The sequence below is a fragment of the Rhinoraja longicauda genome, chromosome 16 (genome assembly GCF_053455715.1).
Source record: "Rhinoraja longicauda isolate Sanriku21f chromosome 16, sRhiLon1.1, whole genome shotgun sequence".
Classification (NCBI taxonomy): domain Eukaryota; kingdom Metazoa; phylum Chordata; class Chondrichthyes; order Rajiformes; family Arhynchobatidae; genus Rhinoraja; species Rhinoraja longicauda.
In genome coordinates, this window is record NC_135968.1 from 47326203 (window position 1) to 47347376 (window position 21174).

The window sequence follows — 21174 nt, forward strand, 5'->3', positions numbered from 1 at the left end:
TCTGTTACCGGCCATGATTTATCCTGGTCTTTTCTTGCTTTCAGTTACCTCCCCATACAATCAGTCTGAAGAAGGGTCCGAACCTGAAACGTCACATTCTTTTTTCCAGAGATGCTGCCTGACCGCTGAGTTACTGTAGCTTTTTGTGTGTATAATCAATATCGTTTTTAGTTTAGTTTAGAGATTCAGCGTGAAAACAGACCCTTCGGCCAACTGAGCCCATGCCGACCACTAATCACTCATACACTAGGAACAATTTACAGTAGCCAAGTAACCTACAAGCCTGCACGTTTTTGGAATCGGGGAGGAAACCATAGGACCCAGAGAAGCCCTACACAGTCACAGGGAGAATATACAAACTCTGCAGGCAGCACGCAAGGCCAGGATCAAACCTGGATCTCTGGTGCTGTAACGCAGCAACTCTGCCGCTGCACTGCTGTGCCGCCCTTTTCATTTTATTTTTTTAAAGTATTTCATTGGCAACCCCAGAAGGTCCCCCACATTCTAATGCCAATAGAAATTAATTTTTAGAAAATCCCTCCTATGGGTTCCTTGGCTTCACCCGTTACTCATTTGTTTCATTGGCCTAAACCTGCCATTGAAATCTGCTGCTTCTGTCGGCATGCAACTCTATGTGCCTCTACACACATTCTGTGATTCCGTCTCCCTCTGTAATTACTACCTCCCCTGCCAGACGAACCAGTATAATTCCATCAGACTACTGTCAGTGTAGAAGATATTCCTATCACCTTGATTTTGCGCTTGACTTTGAAGAAGTCATCAATGCATAATGACATATTTTAAAGACGTATTTGCACCCATGCAGAGAAAGGAAAATACAAATAAAGAATGCGAAAGGGGTAATAATAGGAAAATGGAAGTCGCAAATAAATGTGTAAGAAAATAAGTAGAAAAGAAATGGCAACATGAAGAATGTAAAGGGAAGGTAATTCCCAACTGGAGATGAAATGAAAAACATTGTGCACTCAGGTATTCACTAACAATATGAAAGTGAAAATTGCATTCTGGAGAGATGGTCGTTAATTCAGTAAAGCTTACTTTGTTATATCTCCATGTCACCAAAGTATTTGTTTAAAATACAGATTATTTCTTGACAGGTAGCCTGTATGACCTTGGATATTGACCTAATTTGTATTCAAGGGACCTCAAAACTACCATTCCGCATCACCCGGCCTCCTGTTAATGGGGTAGGTACCATTTGAACAGCAGTAATTAGATTAATTCTCTCACAGTTGCAAATAAAATTGCTTGTTTTGTGTGTGTGTGTTTTTTTTTTTAAGCGAACAGGCTAATAAGAATAGTAATTTGTAAAAAAATCTGAAAATGATGAAAAAATTCAGCAGGTCAGGTAGGACCTGTTGAAGAACAAAGATTTAATGATGAGAAAATTCAGCAGGTCAGTTAGGACCTGTTGAAGAAGAAAGAGTTAATGTTTCTGATCTGGGATCCCTTATCAGAAGAGAGAGAAACAACTTTAGGAGCAGAGAATGTGATGGAGGCAATCAGAAGAACAAACAAAATTTCTCTGTTACGGTGAACTAAAGGAACAGTTAAATCAGATCAAGATCATGTTGCTAATTTTATATAATCTTTGTAATGTTGTAGAGTCTGGCCTAGTGGAACATGCCCAACAGACTAATGAAGGAATGATAATGGCATTTCAGGTAAAAATGGCCAATTCTCATTCTAACAAAAATAAAGAGAAAGTTATCTAATCTGTAGGAGGTGCCTACAAATTTTTAAAAAAGCAAACCCGTGAAAGCCTTGTGACTTGTTAATGTTGAGGAAAGTTTTTTTATGTAAACGGTAGCGCAGCGGTAGAGTTGCTGCTTTACAGCGAATGCAGCGCCGGAGACTCATGTTCGATCCTGACTACGGGTGCTGCACTGTAAGGAGTTTGTACGTTCTCCCCGTGACCTGCGTGGGTTTTCTCCGAGATCTTCGGTTTCCTCCCACACTCCAAAGACGTACAGGTATGTAGGTTAATTGGCTGGGTAAATGTTAAAAATTGTCCCTAGTGGGTGTAGGATAGTGTTAATGTACGGGGATCGCTGGGCGGCACGGACTTGGTGGGCCGAAAAGGCCTGTTTCCGGCTGTATATATATGATATGATATGATATGATGATAAATATAAACAATGGAAAACATTAAAGAATGAATACAGAAGCAACGTGATAATGTTATTCTATGAATTCTTTATGATGACAGGTTTACTCCTGTCGTGATAGCTAGGTATTTAAATGTAATTAGTCAAATACATCTCAAATGAAAGGATTATAAATGTTGACTGTGAAATTACTAAATTGTGTTTCTTAAAAACGTATCTGGGTCCCGAGTGGTGTTCTAGCCCAACGCTTAACCTGATTTTCAGGCACAATGTTGTTATTTGGCAGCACGGAGACGCTGAGGTAGAGTTGCTGCCATACAGTGCCAGAGACCCGGGTGCTTGTCTGTATGGAGTTTGTACGTTCTCCCCGTGATCTGCATGGGTTTTCCCCAGGATCTCCTGTTTCTTCCCATACGCCAAAGATGTACAGAGACTGGATAGACTTGGCTTGTACTTGCTGGAATTTAGAAGATTGAGGGGGGATCTTATAGAAACCTACAAAATTCTTAAGGGGTTGGAAGGCTAGATGCAGGAAGATTGTTCTCGATGTTGGGGAAGTCCAGAACGAGGGGTCACAGTTTAAGAATAAGGGGGGGAGTCTTTTAGGACCGAGATGTGAAAGTTTTTTTTCACTCAGAGAGTGGTGATTCTGTGGAATTCTCAGCCACAGAAGGTAGTTGAGGCCAGTTCATTGGCTATATTTAAGAGGGAGTTAGATGTGGCCCTTGTGGCTAAAGGGATCAGGGGGTATGGAGAGAAGGCAGGTACAGGATACTGGGTTGGATGATTAGCCATGATCATATTGAATGGCGGTGCAGACTCGAAGGGCCGAATGGCCTACTCCTGCACCTATTTTCTATGTTTGTAGGTTAATTGGGTTGGTAACGTTGTAAATCGTCCCTCATGTGTTTTGGGTGGTATTAAGGTGCGTTGATTGCTGGTCGATGCAGACTCGGTGGGCCAAAGGCACTTTTTTCCATGCTGTATCTGCACAGTTAGTGGTAGTGATGCACTCAACCTCTGGATTTAGCGGTAAATTTGTCTTTACACTTCAACACGTTATTCTCAGATATGTTTGTAGGGTTTCATTGGAAAGACTTGATTGGAGAAAGTTTTTTTTCACACAGAGAGTGGTGAATCTGTGGAATTCTCTGCCACAGAAGGTAGTTGAGGCCAGTTCATTGGCTATATTTAAGAGGGAGATAGATGTGGCCCTTGTGGCTAAAGGGATCAGGGGGTATGGAGAGAAGGCAGGTACAGGATACTGAGTTGGATGATCAGCCATGATCATATTGAATGGCGGTGCATGCTCGAAGGGCCTACTCCTGCACCTATTTTCTATGTTTCTATGGATGGTCTACGATGCTTGGTTGGGAGGTTAACTGTTTCTTTTCAAGCTGCGCTTGAAATTGATTCTGTTCATGTAGTGTCAAGAGAAAAACGATGCCTGTAAATCGGCATGATTAAAATCCTGACCATAATTGAGCTATTGATCAGGAAACATGAATGGATGAAGATAATTCTGATCAGTTGGTGCGTGATTCAGATGATTTAATTCAAAGCAAACTTGAATGATACTGGTGCAAAAATCTATTTAGCAAACTTTACATCACTGAGCCAAAAGAGGAGAGAAACATTACACATCATCAAATCATACAGCTCGCTACTGGTAGCATGTGTTTTGTCATAGCTGTGTACATCTATTCCACACACATGTCACATTTTAATTGTCTGGGGTAATATTTTCTTCTGTGTTTTTATGCCTGTCTGAATATGCCTCTCTTTGGCCTTCAGTAGTTTTTTTTAACATTTATGTTTTCTGCCATTGCATCTTCGCCTATGTAAAAATGTTCCCTAACGTGTATCATGGCCGAAGATTCTTCCTTTATAGCTAGATTGGTAGTGTAACTTAACTTATATTTTGTTGATGTACTGTACTTCAGGTCTCAGCAATTAAAAGTGGATTCTGTACTTCTATGTCATCTGACCAAAGCTCTGTAATAGATATTCTGTCTAGTTTATAATCCTACAATTAAATTCAACACTGGATTTGCTTTATTCATAACTGTCCAACAGGGCCACATCATGGTCAATGCTCAGCCTTCCAAAGTCTATTTATTTATCTTGGGAACATCACTTGCAGCTATTTGAACATTTGTGGGGGGTTTTTAGTTTGTTATTTTTTCTTCCAATGTGAATACTTCACTGACAATTTTATCTATCGTTCATTTGCCTGTAACCTTCAATAATCTAATGTTGGCATCTCCAGTGCTTTAAAAAAAAGTCAAAATTATCACCATAATTAACCCCAATGTCATTACGTTTCCATTTTGATATAGATAAATATAATTTTGCAGTTTGCTTAAAGTTTTGGTTGCCATTCTGTCTTTCCATACATGCTGCTTGGGTGCTATTCTACACCATGCTTTTTTCACTTTTTTATCCAATTCGATACTGTTTTCTATTTCTAGTACTATTAACCTGCCCTTTCCTACTCCATCCTCACAAATTGTAATTCTGTACCCAATTCATTAATATTCACATTGACAAAATGCCCTGCCAGTTTCCCGGGTTAAAGTTTTTGGGTCGGTCCTTATCCTGTAGATTAAGTTGGGGGACCCCACTATCGCAGTATCTGCAACCAGATTTCTGCAGCAGCTATGCAACAGCAACACCTCTCTCATATCCCTTGGAAACAATTTTTTTCAAGCACAATTTGTGTTGCCCTTTCTACTATGTTTGCTTTCCTTGCCCTCTGCTCCCTTGCATTATTTTGATTAGTTCCAGCATGGATTCCATCTCGCTTCGAGCTCTGTCTACAGTGGCTGTGGAATGGCTCACAACTGCATGCTCCATATTTCCTCTTCCATTATAACCATATAACAACTACAGCACGGAAACAGGCCCGTTCGGCCCTTCCAGTCCACGCCGACCACTCTCCCTGACCTAGTCTCATCTACCTGCACTCAGACCATAACCCTCCAATCCCCTCTTATCCATATACCTATCCAATTTACTCTTAAATAATAAAATCGAACCAGCCTCCACCACTTCCACCGGAAGCCCATTCCATACAGCCACCACCCTCTGAGTAAAGAAGTTACCCCTCATGTTACCCCTAAACTTTTGTCCCTCAATTCTGAAGCTATGTCCCCTTGTTGGAATCTTCCCCACTCTCAAAGGGAAAAGCCTACCCACGTCAACTCTGTCCGTCCCTCTCAAAATTTAAAAAACCTCTATCAAGTCCCCCCTCAACCTTCTACGCTCCAAAGAATAAAGACCCAACCTGTTCAACCTCTCTCTGTAGCTTAAGTGCTGAAACCCAGGCAACATTCTAGTAAATCTCCTCTGTACCCTCTCCATTTTGTCGACATCTTTCCTATAATTTGGCGACCAGAACTGCACACCATACTCCAGATTCGGCCTCACCAATGCCCTGTACAATTTTAACATTACATCCCAACTTCTATACTCGATGCTCTGATTTATAAAGGCAAGCATACCAAATGCCTTCTTCACCACCCTATCCACATGAGATTCCACCTTCAGGGAACAATGCACAGTTATTCCCAGATCCCTCTGTTCCACTGCATTCCTCAATTCCCTACCATTTACCCTGTACGTCCTATTTTGATTTGTCCTACCAAAATGCAGCACCTCACACTTATCAGCATTAAACTCCATCTGCCATCTTTCAGCCCACCCTTCCAAAAGGCCCAAGTCTCTCTGTAGACTTTGAAACTCTACTTCATTACTAACTACACCACCTATCTTAGTATCATCTGCATATTTACTAATCCAATTTGCCACACCATCATCCAGATCATTAATGTAAATGACAAACAACAGTGGACCCAACACAGATCCCTGGGGCACTCCACTAGACACTGGCCTCCAACCTGACATACAATTGTCAACCATTACCCTCTGGTATCTCCCATTCAGCCATTGTTGAATCCATCTTGCAACCTCACTATTAATACCCAACGATTTAACCTTCTTAATCAACCTTCCATGTGGAACCTTGTCAAATGCCTTACTGAAGTCCATATAGACAACATCCACAGCCTTGCCCTTATCAATTTCCCTGGTAACCTCTTCAAAAAATTCAAGAAGATTAGTCAAACATGACCTTCCAGGCACAAATCCATGTTGACTGTTTCTAATCAGGCCTTGTTTGTCCAAATAATTATATATATTGTCCCTAAGTATCTTTTCCATTAATTTTCCCACCACAGACGTCAAACTAATAGCGCTATAAGTCTAGGTTTACTTTTAGAACCTTTTTTAAACAAAGGCACAACATGCGCAATGCGCCAATCTTCCGGCACCATCCCCGTTTCTAATGACGTTTGAAATATTTCCGTCATAGCCCCTGCTATTTCTGCACTAACTTCCCTCAATGTCCTAGGGAATATCCTATCAGGACCTGGAGACTTATCCACTTTTATATTTTTCAAAAGTGTCCGTACCTCCTCTTCTTTAATCCTCATAATTTCCATCACTACTCTACTTGTTTCGCTTACCTCACATAATTCAATATCCTTCTCCTCGGTGAATACCGAAGAAAATAAATTGTTTAATATCTCCCCCATTTCTTCCGGCTCAGCACATAGCTGTCCACTCTGACTCTCTAATGGACCAATTTTATCCCTCACTATCCTTTTGCTATTGACATATCTGTAGAAACCCTTGGGGTTTACTTTTACATTACTTGCCAAAGCAGCCTCATATCTTTTTTTCGCTTTTCTAATTTCCTTCTTAAGATTCCTTTTACATTCTTTATATTCCTCAAGAACCTTATTTACTCCCTGCCGCTTATATTTATTGTATATCTCCCTCTTTTTCCGAACCAAGTGTCCAATTTCCCTGGAAAACCACGGCTCTTTCAAATTATTATTCTTTCCTTTCCACCGAACAGGGACATAAAGACTGTACTCTCAAAATTTCACCTTTAAATATCCTCCATTTCTCTATTATATCCTTTTCATAAAACAAAAATTTCCATTTCACTCCTTTTAAATCCTTTCTCATCTCCTCAAAATTAGCCTTTCTCCAATCCAAAATCTCAACCCTTGGTCCAGATTTGACCTTCTCCATAATGATATTGAAACTAATGGGATTGGAGAGGCTAGATGCGGGAAGATTGTTCCCGATGTTGGGGGAGTCCAGAACCAGGGGTCACAGCTTAAGGATAAGGGGGAAGTCTTTTAGGACCGAGATGAGAAAACATTTCTTCACACAGAGAGTGGTGAGTCTGTGGAATTCTCTGCCAAAGAAGGTAGTTGAGGCCAGTTCATTGGCTATATTTAAGAGGGAGTTAGATGTGGCCCTTTTTGCTAAAGGGATCAGGGGGTATGGAGAGAAGGCAGGTACAGGCTACTGAGCTGAATGATCAGCCATGATCATATTGAATGGCGGTGCAGGCTCGAAGGGCCGAATGGCCTACTCCTGCACCTATTTTCTATGTTTCTATGTTTCTATTGTGATCACTAGACCCAAAGTGCTCCTCAACACATACCTCCGTCACCTGACCCGTCTCATTTCCTAACAGGAGGTCCAACACTGCCCCTTCTCTGGTAGGCACCTCTACGTATTGCTGCAAAAAACTATCCTGCACACATTTTACAAACTCCAAACCATCCAGCCCTTTAACAGAATGTGATTCCCAGTCTATATACGGAAAATTGAAATCACCCACAATCACTACTCTGTGCTTACTACTAATATCTGTTATCTCCTTACATATTTGCTCTTCCAATTCTCGTTCCCTATTTGGCGGTCTATAATACAACCCCCCTATAAGTGTTGCTAAACCTTTCTCATTTCTGAGTTCCACCCAAACAGCCTCCCTAATCGAGCCTTCTAGTCTGTCCTGCCAAAGCACTGCTGTGATATCCTCCCTGACAAGCAATGCCACACCCCCACCTCTTGCCCCTCCGATTCTATCACATCTGAAACAATGAAATCCTGGAATATTTAATTGCCAATCGCATCCCTCCTGCAACCATGTTTCACTGATCGCCACAACATCATACTTCCAGATGTCAATCCAGGCTCTAAGCTCATCCACCTTTCTTACAATGCTCCTAGCATTAAAATATACACATTCTGATATTTCTCATTTGTATACATTGTGTATGCACGCAAATAATCTCACTGTGCCTAGTCATAATGTGACAATAAAGTATTCCTTCCATTCTGTAAAATATTCTACACATTTGTATGATCCTACAAGATCCTTTTTCGTTTCTCTGCGAAGCCTTAAAGCGTTCTCTCCTGAGTCAGTTTTGTTGTCAAACGATGGCTAATTCGTCTACATCAATGTGGAATTTAGCATTTCCTGTTGACTTTTCATCTTGGATTATTCTCTGAATTTTAAGTCTCTTGTGCAACTGTAGTTTCCTCTTTGCCCCTTCATCATAATTCTGTTACTGCAGTTACTGACCATGCAGGTTCAGATTTTTTGTCATTCACCTACCACATCATCTTTATTGTTACCCCCATTCCTTGAAGGAAAAGTGTTCTTACCTACAATTTTGATCACAAATTGACATGATTTGAAGCATTTGTATACTTAAAAATTGAGCTCAATCGGAACTTTATTTGCTTACTGGATGCACAAAAAGAAATGTCATCCATTGTGTATTTTGTTGAGAATTGGCAGCTGAAATTTGATCACATCTGTTTTGTGGGTGCTGTTTTCAAAGGAGGAATTTCTTATCTTTCATTCAACATTGTGAACTTAACCAGAACCATTGGCACTCTTATTCCCCTCCCCCTCTACCTACGTTCCTTCCTCTTACCAGCCCCCCCTCGCCTATATCAACCTATTACCTGCAGGCTTTATAAGAAAATAACTGCAGATGCTGGTACAAATCGTAGGTATTTATACACAAAATGCTGGAGTAACTCAGCAGGTCAGGTAGCATCTCAGGAGAGAAGGAATAGGTGACGTTTCGGGTTGAGACCCTTCTTCAGACTCTGCAGGCTTTGTTCTGCCCCTTCGCTTCCAGTTTTCTTCTGCCCACCCCATCTCTGCAATCAGTCCAAAGGAGGGTCACAAGCCAAAATGTCACCTGCCCATGTTCTCCTGAGATGCTGCCTGACCTGCCTTTGTGCCTTTTTCTGTAAACAAGTTCCTTGTTTCTGTAATTTTTCATCTTGAAATAAGCTGCAGACTACTGCCACCAAAAAGTTGAATAATTTCTATCTCTATAAATGTTTCAGTTCATATTAGTTTTATCATTGTTATAGTCCTCAGTTCATCTGTTGAAACTTGCACCCAGAGCTTTGTAACTTCGAGTCTTGATTATTCATTCCTTCAAACACCTTGCAGTCTTCTCGGCTGTCTGAGGCAGCTAATACTAAACCCTAGATAGACATAAAAAGCTGGAGTAATTCAGTGAAGGGACAGGCAGCATTTCTGGAGAGAAGGAATGGGGGGCGTTTTGGGTCGAGACGGTCTCCACCCAAAACGTCATCCATTCCTTCTCTCCAGAGATGCTACCTATCCCGTTGAGTTACTCCAGCTTTTTGAGTCCATCTTCGGTTTAAATCAGTATCTGCAGTTCCTTCTTGCACATAATAATAAACACTGTTCACCTTTTGACTTTCAGTTAAGTCAGTATGCATCTGCAACTACAAATGTGTGAACAGAGTTTAGTATTTGAGTTAAGAAATATCCATATTTAAGATTATCATTATTGTGGCTTCATACTTTTTACTCGGTAATCTCCTCCTCTTCTTCCTCCTACAATAACAACAAAGCATCTTTGAATGTGAGCTTAACCAGAAAAGGAATAGGTGACATTTCAGGTCGAGACCCTTCTTCTGAGTCTGAAGAAGGGTCTTGACCCAACACTGTGCCTATTCCTTCTCTCTAGAGATGCTGCCTGACCCACTGAGTTATTCCAGCTTTTTGTGTCTATCTTCAGTTTAAACCAGCATCTGCAGTTTCTGCCTACAAAGTAAAGTCAAGTGTCAACTACCGACAACGGAACAATGACATTCTCACTTAGCAGCAGCAGAACTGGCCTATAACACAATTCACATAGCTGATATGTATAATAAACAAAAACAATCAATACATTAATAACCCTAATACTAATGCAAAAGAAAAAGCCCAAATTTTGTGGCCTTGTTACTGCAACTCATATTTATTTTATGATAGGAAGCAAAACTGTATTTACATTAATTTTATTTATGTGTGCACTTAAGTTCCTTGATATACTAAGGGCTCCCAACGCATTAATTACGCAGCTGGAATTTCTATGAAAATTTCCTGTAGAGGGTGCTGTTGATACAAATATAAATTAAATCTTTGTTTCTCTTTATATATTATATTCAATAAATTTACATTTGCAAATAATTGGGCTTAACATTTATCAAAACAGTGAATTAAAATGCTGATTGATTACTATTAAATTTAGTATATGAATTGTAGCTTTTTTTAAAAATGTCCTTTTTAACTGATCCCAAAAGAAATGATCTCTCATTTGTATGATTGAAGCCAAAAATATGCCAAGCATCAGCAGATGGCTATGATTAATGGCTCTTTAATCCAAAAACGTAATTCAATTTCTATACTGGCTTTGGTTTGTACGCATCTTTTCCATGAGACAGGTCACCTCTCATTCAGGCCTGGAACATCCTATCCTTCTTATTCTATCCGTATTATTTAATGCAACAAAAAATATATTTTGAAGTTTTAAGTTTCTTCATAATATGAGTACAACAGAATAAATTATGTACATGTTCAAAAGTACAGTTACTGAAATGTCTGTTCAAAATCTAAACCAATATTAATATATCATTGGCAAAAATAGCCCTAGTTTCATTTGATCATGTTTTTCTGAATGAAGAAAAAGTACCATGCAAAAGTTTGAAAATTATTAATGAATTAAATGCAGTTTAGTTTGATTTGCAAAAAGCTTGTATATTATGTAAAAGTGAGTAAAATATAAAAGTGGATTAATCAGTCCCATTATAATCTAATTACTTGGATGTAGAGTTCTGGCATCATTACATAAGGTTATTTGAGCCATGTAGCCATGGAAAGTGATTTTGTTTAATTTTATTTCTAATGATCAGTGACCAGCATTTACATCCCACCCTTAATTGCCCTTGAGGACATGATGAACCACCTTCCTGGCCTGTTACTGTCCTATTGTTACCGAGCCATTCCCCGACACCAATCGCAGGTTCCCCATTGACAGTCCGGCTCAATTTCCAGCGGCAGCCGGCAAACCGAGCCGAACTCTGTTGTCCTGGAGGGCATGGTTGGTTGGTTGGTTAGTTGGGTGGGTGGGAAGCTGTCGGGCCTCCTGATTCCTGTCCCCTCCCCAGAACCCACAGACTGGCAGCGTCCCCGGCAAACCTACACACGATGACAAAATGGCGGCACTGCCCTAGCAGCTGCCGCTCACCTGCGGTCCATTTGTCTTTGTGTTTTTGTTGGGTTTTTTTGGTCTTAATTGTAGTTGTGATGTGGTGTTTTTGTGTTTGTGTACTATGTGTGTATGTGGGGGGGAGGGGGAAACTAACACTGTAAATAGATGTCCCTTCAGAACGGAGACCCGACCTTTGTTTTCTGGGCCGTGTCTCCGTTCCTACTGCGGCCTACCATCGGCCCAACTCCTGGAGCTGTCGGCCTCCAGGGCTCTGGTTCGCAGAGCCCGCGGATCGGACTTACCACCACCGGAGCCGGCCGTCTTCGGAGGCTGCGGGAGCGGCTGCGACGGCGACTGCGGCTGCGACTCGCCTTAGGCTCGGGCCGCGTGGATGCCGACATCGGGAGCTCCGGCAGCGGCAGCGTGTTCGCCCGCCCCAGATCGCGGGGCTTGGGGCGCGGACATTTCACCGTCCGGCGCGGCCTAAGATAGGCCGCGGGATATTTCTCTGCTGGGCGGGGGCTTCAATGTCGGGAGCCACGACCGCCCGACGTGCAGCAACAGCGGCAGCAGCAGCGTGTTCGCCCGCCCCGGATCGGACTTATCATCGGCGGAGCCGGCCGTCTTCGGAGGCTGCGGGAGCGGCTGCGACGCGACGCGCCTTGGGCTTGGCCCGCTGTGGACCGTCCGGTGCGGCCTCCAACCACAACAACCTGACTGCGGGCGAGGACAGCAGGAGAAGGGAAAGACATTGTGGCCTTCCATCACAGTGAGGAGAGAGAGGACTGGAGGAGACTCACTGTGATGGATGTTTCTTTGATGGATGTTTCTTTTTTGTGTGTTTTTGGGGTTGGGTGGTTTGAGTGCCTGTTTGATGCTTTTATTGTTGGACTGTGTTTTTGGGGGTTTTGGGGTGTGTGATTTGAATGCCTATTTAATGCTTTTATTGTTGGACTGTGTTTTGGGGGGTTTTTGGGGTTGGGTAATTTGGGTGCCTGTTTAGTGCTTTTATTGTTGGACTGTGGGTGATTGAATTAACATTTTGTTCAAGATGGCCGCGCCGTTGTGTTTGGCTGCCTGCCACTGTATGTTTCTTTTTTTTCCTAGTCAGATGTGCAGCACTTTGGTCAACGTGGGTTGTTTTTAAATGTGCTATACAAATAAATTGACTTGACTATTGAAGATACTACCAGAAAGTAGTGAATGATCAGCCGTGATCACATAGAATAGCGGTGCTGGCTCGAAGGGCCAAATGGCCTACTCCTGCACCTATTGTCTATAAAGCAAAGGGAAGCACTTTCCAGCAGTTAGGTCCAGTGATGAAGAAGCAGTAGTGATGGTATAGGATTTGGAGGGGAATCTGCATGGAGCTGACTACTCTTGGCTTTGGAAATGCTGTTGGAACAACCCACCCAGGCAATTACCCAGTTATTGTGAGTGGCATACAAAGCAGCCGTGTTGCAACATTGATAGATAGAGTGAATGAATATCTAAGGTGCATGGCTGTGAGGTTCAATCGAGCAAGCTGCTTTGTCCTGGGTGGTGTTGAGCTCTGACTACTGCTGCATTTGTATTGATTCAGACAACTGGAGTCAGGCATGCTCTTCTGGTTTACCAGTCATATGGTTGGAATGCTTTCAGGGTGGCAGGAGGTGAGACACTTGCAACATGCTGCCCCTATTCTGACCTGTTCTTGTCACCACAGTATCTATGTACTTGTCTGTTTCTGTGTAACCCCTGCAATGATGATGGTATAGGCTTGATGATGGCCTTGTCATTGAATATCAATGACAGGAGTTTAGACTTTGTCTTCTGTGAGATGGTCATTGTCACATGTGTTATGAATGGTGTTTGATGCTTATAACCCCATGCCTGGGTACCATTGAAGTTTTGCTACGTGCCTGCATGGATTACATCATCTACTGAGGAGTTGCAAATGGGATGGAACATTGTGTAGTTGTGCCTTACAACATTCATTACTTCTCTACTTTTAATCTTGTAATTGAAAGAAGATCATTGAAGTTAGAATGAAGAAATTACCTCAAACAATGTCCTCTGGCTAAGGTAATTGATATCCAACAGCCACAACCTTCTAATGTGAAATGAATGACACCTGTTGTGACTTGTCAACCAAACCGGGTTAATATATAAGTCTTTATTCCTCGAGAAACAGACATTCTCTTGGAGGTCCTGGTGTAACTCAGCAGGTCAGTTAGCATCTCTGGAGATCATGGATCTTTCGGGTCAGGACCCTTCTTCAGACAATTAACTACAATTTCAATGGTTATAATGTGCTGCTAAACTTTAACATTTTGAGTATAGACAAGTGAAAGTTTCAGAATTACATATTTGCAATGGGAGAATATTATAGCTGCCAAGACAATTCTGAATATTCAAACACCTATGAATAGTAATTCATATGGATGGTCTGGAAGCTTCTGAGGACAGAGAACCGAGACACTCAACATTTGTGTTGTGTGGGCCGACTCTCTTGAGTATACAAATACCCCATCTATGGAGAGACAAATATGTCTGTGGTCGTGCTTGATAATGACAAATAAGTCTGGTCTGGGAGTTTCCTTCATCTCTCTCGTAATGCTGTGAAATAAGATGAAGAATTTTTGTTTAATGTAAGCCCATTAACATAATACAATTTGTATTGCATCCTGCTGATGAATACCAGAACGAGGTTTGGTCATGTGAGTAGACAGCTTGTCTGCCCTGTCTGGACCCAGAGCCTTTGTTGTATCCAATACACTTAAACCATTTTTGGGTTGGGCGGCATCTGTGATCTTGAATCTTGTTCTTCAAAGGATTTTGGCAGGAAGCTGAGATGGACCATCTATTCAGCAACTATGGCTGCAAATGCTTTGACCCATCTTTAACATTCAAATGCTAGGCCCCTTTATGCAGGCATGTGAATTTTCCTCGAATTTCCGCTTTTTTAAAGTAAATTTTCCGTGCTTTTTGCATGATTTCCGCATTTTTCACTCTTTACCAACGGAGAAATCGGATCGAAAAAAAGAAAATAAACGATGTATAGCAGCTTTTTTCAACCAGGGTTCCCCGGAACGCTAGGGTTCCGCTAGAGGTCGCTAGGGGTTCCGTGAGAAATAGCCGCTAATCGTTGAAATCTGGACAAAATTACGAGAGCCCACTTAAAATCCCCCCGCACTGGAAGTATCCCCGAAAATGTGGCACCTAGGTTGGGCAAGGCAGCCAATCTTGACCTCATCGGGACTTCCATGGCCGATCGTTGGGTTGAATTTGCAACCTGCGGCCGGGCCTGTGGAACTCCAGCCCAGCTGGAGCCAGCACATCTATCCCCATAGATGACCTCCTTGATAAACCAGCAAAGCTCTAGAACCAAGAGTGCCAGAAAATCAGTGGTGGAAATGTAATGAGTAAATATTAAATTTAAGTAAAGATTATATAACTAAATTAATAAAAATAATAAAAATGTTACTAGTATACAGTGACATAGTCACACTATTTTGTAATGTCTGTTTTTACTTTGAAATGCACTAAAAGAGGCTTGAAACTGGTAATTTTGTGTGTAAGTTTTCAAAAATCTTCCAATTTGTGACCCCCACTGTATGCCTCGCACAAGCGCTTGGCTCTTTTCCTCTTTTTTTGTTACCTTGTTCATATGCTGGTTTATGGGGATATTCTCAAATCACCACCTCTCACTAGCTGTGTAGGAAGGAACTGCATAGGCTGGATTACACCGAAGATAGACACAAAAAGATGAAGTAACCCAGCGGGTCAGGCAGCATCTCTGGAAAAAAGGAGTAGGTGATGTTTCAGGTCGAGACCCGAAACGTTACCTATTCCTTTTATTATTCCTTGTTACTCCAGCTTTTTGTCTATCCTCTCATTAGCTGTTCAATAGTTTGCAAACATTCATATAGAGATGTATCAGGACAGCAGAGCTTTGATCTGATTTGTTGGTTGTGGGAGTACTTCTCTGTGTCTATTGCATGCTACTTTTGCTCTAGTGAAAATGTAGTCGGGGCTGAGCATGGTCAAGTTGTTACCCAATTTTCAGGCATGCCTGTTGATGAACTACGTACCACATTCCTTACTGAACCAGGATTGATCACCTGGCCCAGTCACCGTGAGAGATCTGCTAAACCATAAGATGACAGGTTGACTTACTGCCTAATATATCCCACCCCTTGACAGGTGCCATTATAACAAGATAATCAATGTTATTCACTTTGCCTCTCAGTGGTCATAATGTTTTGGCTGATCGGTGTGTGTGTTCTCCAGGGATGCTGTCTGACTCACTGAATTACTCCAACACTCTGTATATATTTTTTAATCCGACCTCTCTTGCCGTTAATACCCCCGAATCCAAGCAACATTCTGGTAAACCTTTTCTGCACAGGTACAGTTGATACCACAAAGTTAAACTGTTCAGCCCCATGGAAGGACAGAATGGAGGTATGCTGTTAAATTAATCTTTCATGGATGGCATGGAATCAAATGTACATTAGTACTTGCATGTGAGAATGCATTCTCTTTCAGCTTTGTCAGTGAGGCAGGGTTCCGCTGAAATCTATGACCAGAAATGAAGTACAGTACTTTTGAATGCTAATCTTTGAAGTATGTAAATGGCCACCAACCACGTTACTAGTTTTGTCTTTTTGCACTGTTTTTTTGTTTGTTTTTATGTGTGTGTGTGTATATATATGTTGATTTTTGGTCAATGATATAAATATATTTATTTTATTAGCTATTTTTCTATTTCTCTTCTAGGCTATTGCAAGAGGAATTTACTTTGAACTAACATATTTTCCTGCTATCAATGATTTCACGCTAAGAAGATATACCATTTCAAATGGAATTTGCCTGATGAACGTATGTAAAGGAAAGGTAAGGAGTGTTTCCCTGACCTCAATGCATAGGTGCATAGAGAGAATTGAGTAGAAACTTAATAAATATACAATATTATTATTGCCTCCTTTTAAAAGCTGCTGTGAAGGCAAGATGATCCAGCAATAACAAAACCTAATTATATTTTATATATAGGAAATGAGAGTTTTTGTGATTACAGATATTCTATCTCTAACACTGTGCCAGAATTGCAAGGATTGTTTTATTTAATCAATTTAAAACATGATAAGCTCCTCAAGTTTGTGGATGACACAACCCTGATTGGACTGATCCAGGATGGGGAGGAATCTGCCTACAGATGGGAAGTGACACAGCTGGCATCCTGGTGCCATCGCAACAACCTAGAGCTCAATGCTCTTAAGACAGTGGAACTGATTGTAGACTTTTGGAGAGTTCCCCCTCCCCCCACTCACCATGAACAATACCACAGTCACATTTGTGAAATCTTTTAATTCCTTGGAACCATCATCACCAAAGACCTTAAATGGGGGGCCACCATCGACTCCACAGTCAAAAAGGCCCAACAGAGGATGTACTTTCTGCAGCAACTGAGGAAACAAAATTGCCACAGGCAATGATGGTCCAATTCTATACTGCCATCGTTGAGTCCGTCCTCACCTTCTCCATCATGGTCTGGTTTGGCTCGGCCACCAAGCATGACATCCGGAGGCTGCAACGAATCGTTCGATCAGCTGAGAAGGTTGTTGGCTGCAACCTTCTCCCCATTGACGAACTGTACACTGCAAGGGCCAGAAAGCGAGTGGGTAAGATCATCTCTGACCCCTTTCACCCTGACCACAAACTCTTTGAAGCACTTCCTTCTGGAAGGCGACTCCGGACTGTCAAAGCCGCCACAGCCAAACATAAAAACAGCTTTTTTCCACGAGTAGTAGCTCTACTCAATAACCAAAAGTCTGTATCTCTTTTTGCTCTGTTTATTTCACTCACATGTTTAAACCGTAATGTTGTATTCTTAATGTTTTATGCTTTATTCTTAATTGTTCGTATGTTCGTGTTGTCACTTGCGAGTGGAGCACCAAGGCACATTCCTTGTATGTGTACATACTAGGCCAATAAACTTATTCATTCATTCATTCATGATATAACAAACCATATTAATTTGCAGTGGATGATGAAAACAAAAAAAATCAGTCTGGGATGTACACCTGGAGGGGAAAGAAAGTGACACGTGTTGTCATTCACCTCAATTCTAATTGAGGTGGCTTTTGGCTATTGATTAGGCTTCCTGGTGGATTATTGAATCCCTAGCAAAGTGCGTGACTGAAATTGAGCCCCTGCATCATTTGTAGTTTTCTTTTCAATGTATCTAGTTTTATTTTGTATTGAAATTAAGTGTTGCTCTGAATTGGAACATTTGCTGTCTTGTAATTGATCTTGTCTCTTTCTATTAACCATGCAGTTTTAATGCAATCTGTTCTGTTAACACGTAGATCTTTAAAATGCATAAGGGCAGGGAACATTTTTATCATCCTTATTAATCCTAAATCTTTGTAATCAATTAATGAAACCCTGAGAGCTCTTACTTTTCTCCCTTCCCCCTTAGGTATACTAAATTTGTCGTGGTAGCTACTTTAAAATTAAGATTATTGCACAATTTATAAAAAGTCTACTGTGGTCCTCGTAACCATTAGCATTCAATTAGCCTAAAGTGCTTTGAAGAGCATTTTTTCTAAACAGATCTTATTCTTAAATTGCTAATGATGTGACGTTTCTGTATATTCAGTGGTGTTATGGGAAATCCTGCCGTCTTGTATTTAAACTTGGCAATATTTATGTTTGTATTTTAGAACGTAATTGTGTCGAGTGCAACTGAAGAGGTATGGTTTATGATTTAGCTATCCAATATTGCGTTTTCAGTAATGAGTAAATATTGTATTATGTTCTGATTAAATTTTCTCCCAGTGGAGTGGTAATATTTTCTACGGTAATTTTATTTATTATAGTCCCACCAGGAGCAGTGTATTTGACCAGCTAAGTACAAATTGAAATTTTTGCTTTGTACTTGCAGCAGCAGTTTCAATAATAAAGTGATGCTGGTTTAGTTAATTTTCTTCAAATTAATGATATAGTTTATTATAAAGGGTTAATAGTGGGACAGATCTTGCTGAACTCATTGTCCCCCATACCTGCTTTCACCTTGTCCAGCTCCAGAGAGGCCTACCTAACAACCATCTGCATTCTCTAGTGGCATGGTCTTGGCTTCAGGTAGTCCTGTGATGTGTCTATGCCCTTGAAGTCTCTTTGACTTTAAGCAAAGATGGAGCCAGGGCTTTCATGCTGTACTGGATATTTGGTCTGAATTTGTACATGTTTGTTCAGAGGCATTTAAAAAAAAATTAATCTATAAAAATAATCATGTAAAGCAATTTTTAAAAAATGTTAAAATAAAATTGTTCGTAAGTGATAGGAGTAGAATTAGGCCATTCGGCCATCGTCTCCTCCCTATTTCATCATAACCGATCTATCACTCCCTCTCAATCCTCATGCTTCTCCCCATAAACCCTGTACCAATCAAGAATCTATCTCTGCTTTAAAACTTTAAAGCACAATAATTTTGAAATAAAATGACTTCTTGTTGGCACTTAAACCATTATTTAAAATGACACTGTTGAAATTGATTAATAACCTGACCTTGGTGCAGGATTCAAGAAGGTGCTTTCCCAGTGTAATCCTGGAGAATTTGAGTAAGGCTGGCATCCAGCATTATTCCACGTGGATAGTAAATGTGACTACAATTGCCCATATCCTGATAGTAAATGCACATTTGGAGAAGTTTTACTTTTGTTTCTCCCCTAAATCAGAATATTAATGCTTTTTCTTTGTCTAGTTTTTAGGACTGAGAGGACCATATGACATTTCTAACTTGTATCCTTAACTAAATGTACTTGTGGAAAATAATTATGCACTGCTTGCAGTGAATTTATTCATGCATATCTTCTACGTGAAAGCAGTTGGCAGAAGGAACTGGTGCTGGTTTACAAAAATAATACACAAAGTGCTGGAGTAATTCAGCATGTCAGACAACATAAGGTAGACACAAAATGCTGGAGTAACTCAGCGGGTCAGGCAGCATCTCTGGAGAGAAGGAATGGGTGACGTTCTTCTGGAGAGAAGGAATGGGAGACAACATCTCTGGAGAACATGGATAGTTGATGTTTCGAGTCGAGATTTCTTCAGTTTGATTATGGTGGTGGGGAGAAAGCTGGAAGAGGGGAGGGACAGAACAAAGCCTAGCGAGTGACGTGTGGATATAGGTGAGGAGGGGGGCTGTGATAGGCAGATGGTTGGACAAAGGCCAGAGGTGATAAGGCCAGAAAAGGTGTGAATTGTGAACCAGAGGAAGGAATGTAGGTGAGAGGGGAGATCAATGGGAAGAGATGGGTACGAATCCAGATGAGGTACTGAATGGGGGGGGGGGAGAGGGGAAGAGAAGAATAGGTGGGGTTGGTTGTACCTTTGTTACCTAAATTTGGAGAATTAAATCCTCGTACCATTGGGTTGCAAGCTCCTCGAGTGGTGCTGTTCCTCCAATGAGGGGAAGCTGGCCAAGAATATAAAGGAGGACAGTAAAAGCTTCTTTAGATGTGTTAAGACAAAAAGAGTAGCAAAGTCAAATGTGGGTCCCTTGAAGGCAGGCACGGGTGAAATTATTATAGATAACAAGGAAATGGCGGGAGGGTTGAACAGGTACTTCGGATCTGCCTTCACTAAGGAAGACACAAACAATCGCCCAGATGTACTAGAGGACAGAGGATCTGGGGGGGGCAGAGGAACTGAAAGAAATTTGCATGAGGCGTGAAATAGTATTGGGTAAACTAATGGGACTGAAGGTTGATAAATCCCCAGGGCCTGATGGTCTGCATCCCAGGATACTCTGGGAGGTGGCTCTAGAAATAGTGGACGCATTGGTGATCATTTTCCAATGTTCAATAGATTCAGGATCAGTTCCTGTGGATTGGAGGATAGCTAATATTTATCCCACTTTTCAAGTAAGGAGCGAGAGAGAAAACTGGGAATTACAGACCAGTTTGCCTGACATCGGTGGTGGGGAAGATGCTGGAGTCAATTATTAAAGAGGTAATTTGGATAGCAATAAAAGGATAAGTCCAAGTCAGCGTCAAAGGGAAGTCATGCTTGACTAATCTTCTGGAATTTTTTGAGGATGTGACAAGTAAAATGGATGAAGTGGATGAAGTGTATCTGGACTTTCAGAAAGCCTTTGATAAGGTCCCACACGGGAGATTGGTGAGCAAAATTAGAGCACATGGTATTGGGGGTAGGGTATTGACATGGATAGACAATTGGTTGGCAGACAGAAAGCAAAGAGTAGGAGTAAACGGGTCCTTTTCAGAATGGCAGGCAGTGGCGAGTGGAGTGCCGCAAGGCTCGGTGTTGGGACCACAACTGTTTACCATATTTATTAATGATTTGGATGAAGGAACACTAGCAAGTTTGCGGGTGGCAGTGTGAACTACGAAGAGGATGTTAGGAGGTTGCAGGGTAACCTGGACAGGTTGAGTGAGTGGGCAGAGGCGTGGCAAATGCAGTATAATGTAGATAACTGAGGTTATCCACTTTGGCGGCAAAAACGAGGAGGCATATTATTATCTCAATGGTGTCAGGTTAGGTAAGGGGGAAGTGCAGCGAGGCCTGGCTGGCCTTGTACACCAGTCACTGAAAGTTGGCGTGCAGGTACAGCAGGCAGTGAAGAAAGCTAATGGCATGTTGGCCTT

General features: G+C 41.4%; 1 protein-coding gene across 1 annotated transcript in view; it reads left to right on the forward strand.

Annotated features, from left to right (window-relative positions):
* The window catches only part of rpp30 (ribonuclease P/MRP 30 subunit), a 61397-nt gene that overhangs the window by 35531 nt on the left and 4692 nt on the right, over positions 1–21174 (forward strand). The window contains exons 6-9 of the mRNA XM_078412898.1: positions 1119–1208; positions 16283–16399; positions 18229–18258; positions 19269–19306. Of these exons, the coding sequence (XP_078269024.1) occupies positions 1119–1208; positions 16283–16399; positions 18229–18258; positions 19269–19306 (275 nt within the window). The remainder of the gene's footprint in view (positions 1–1118; positions 1209–16282; positions 16400–18228; positions 18259–19268; positions 19307–21174) is intronic.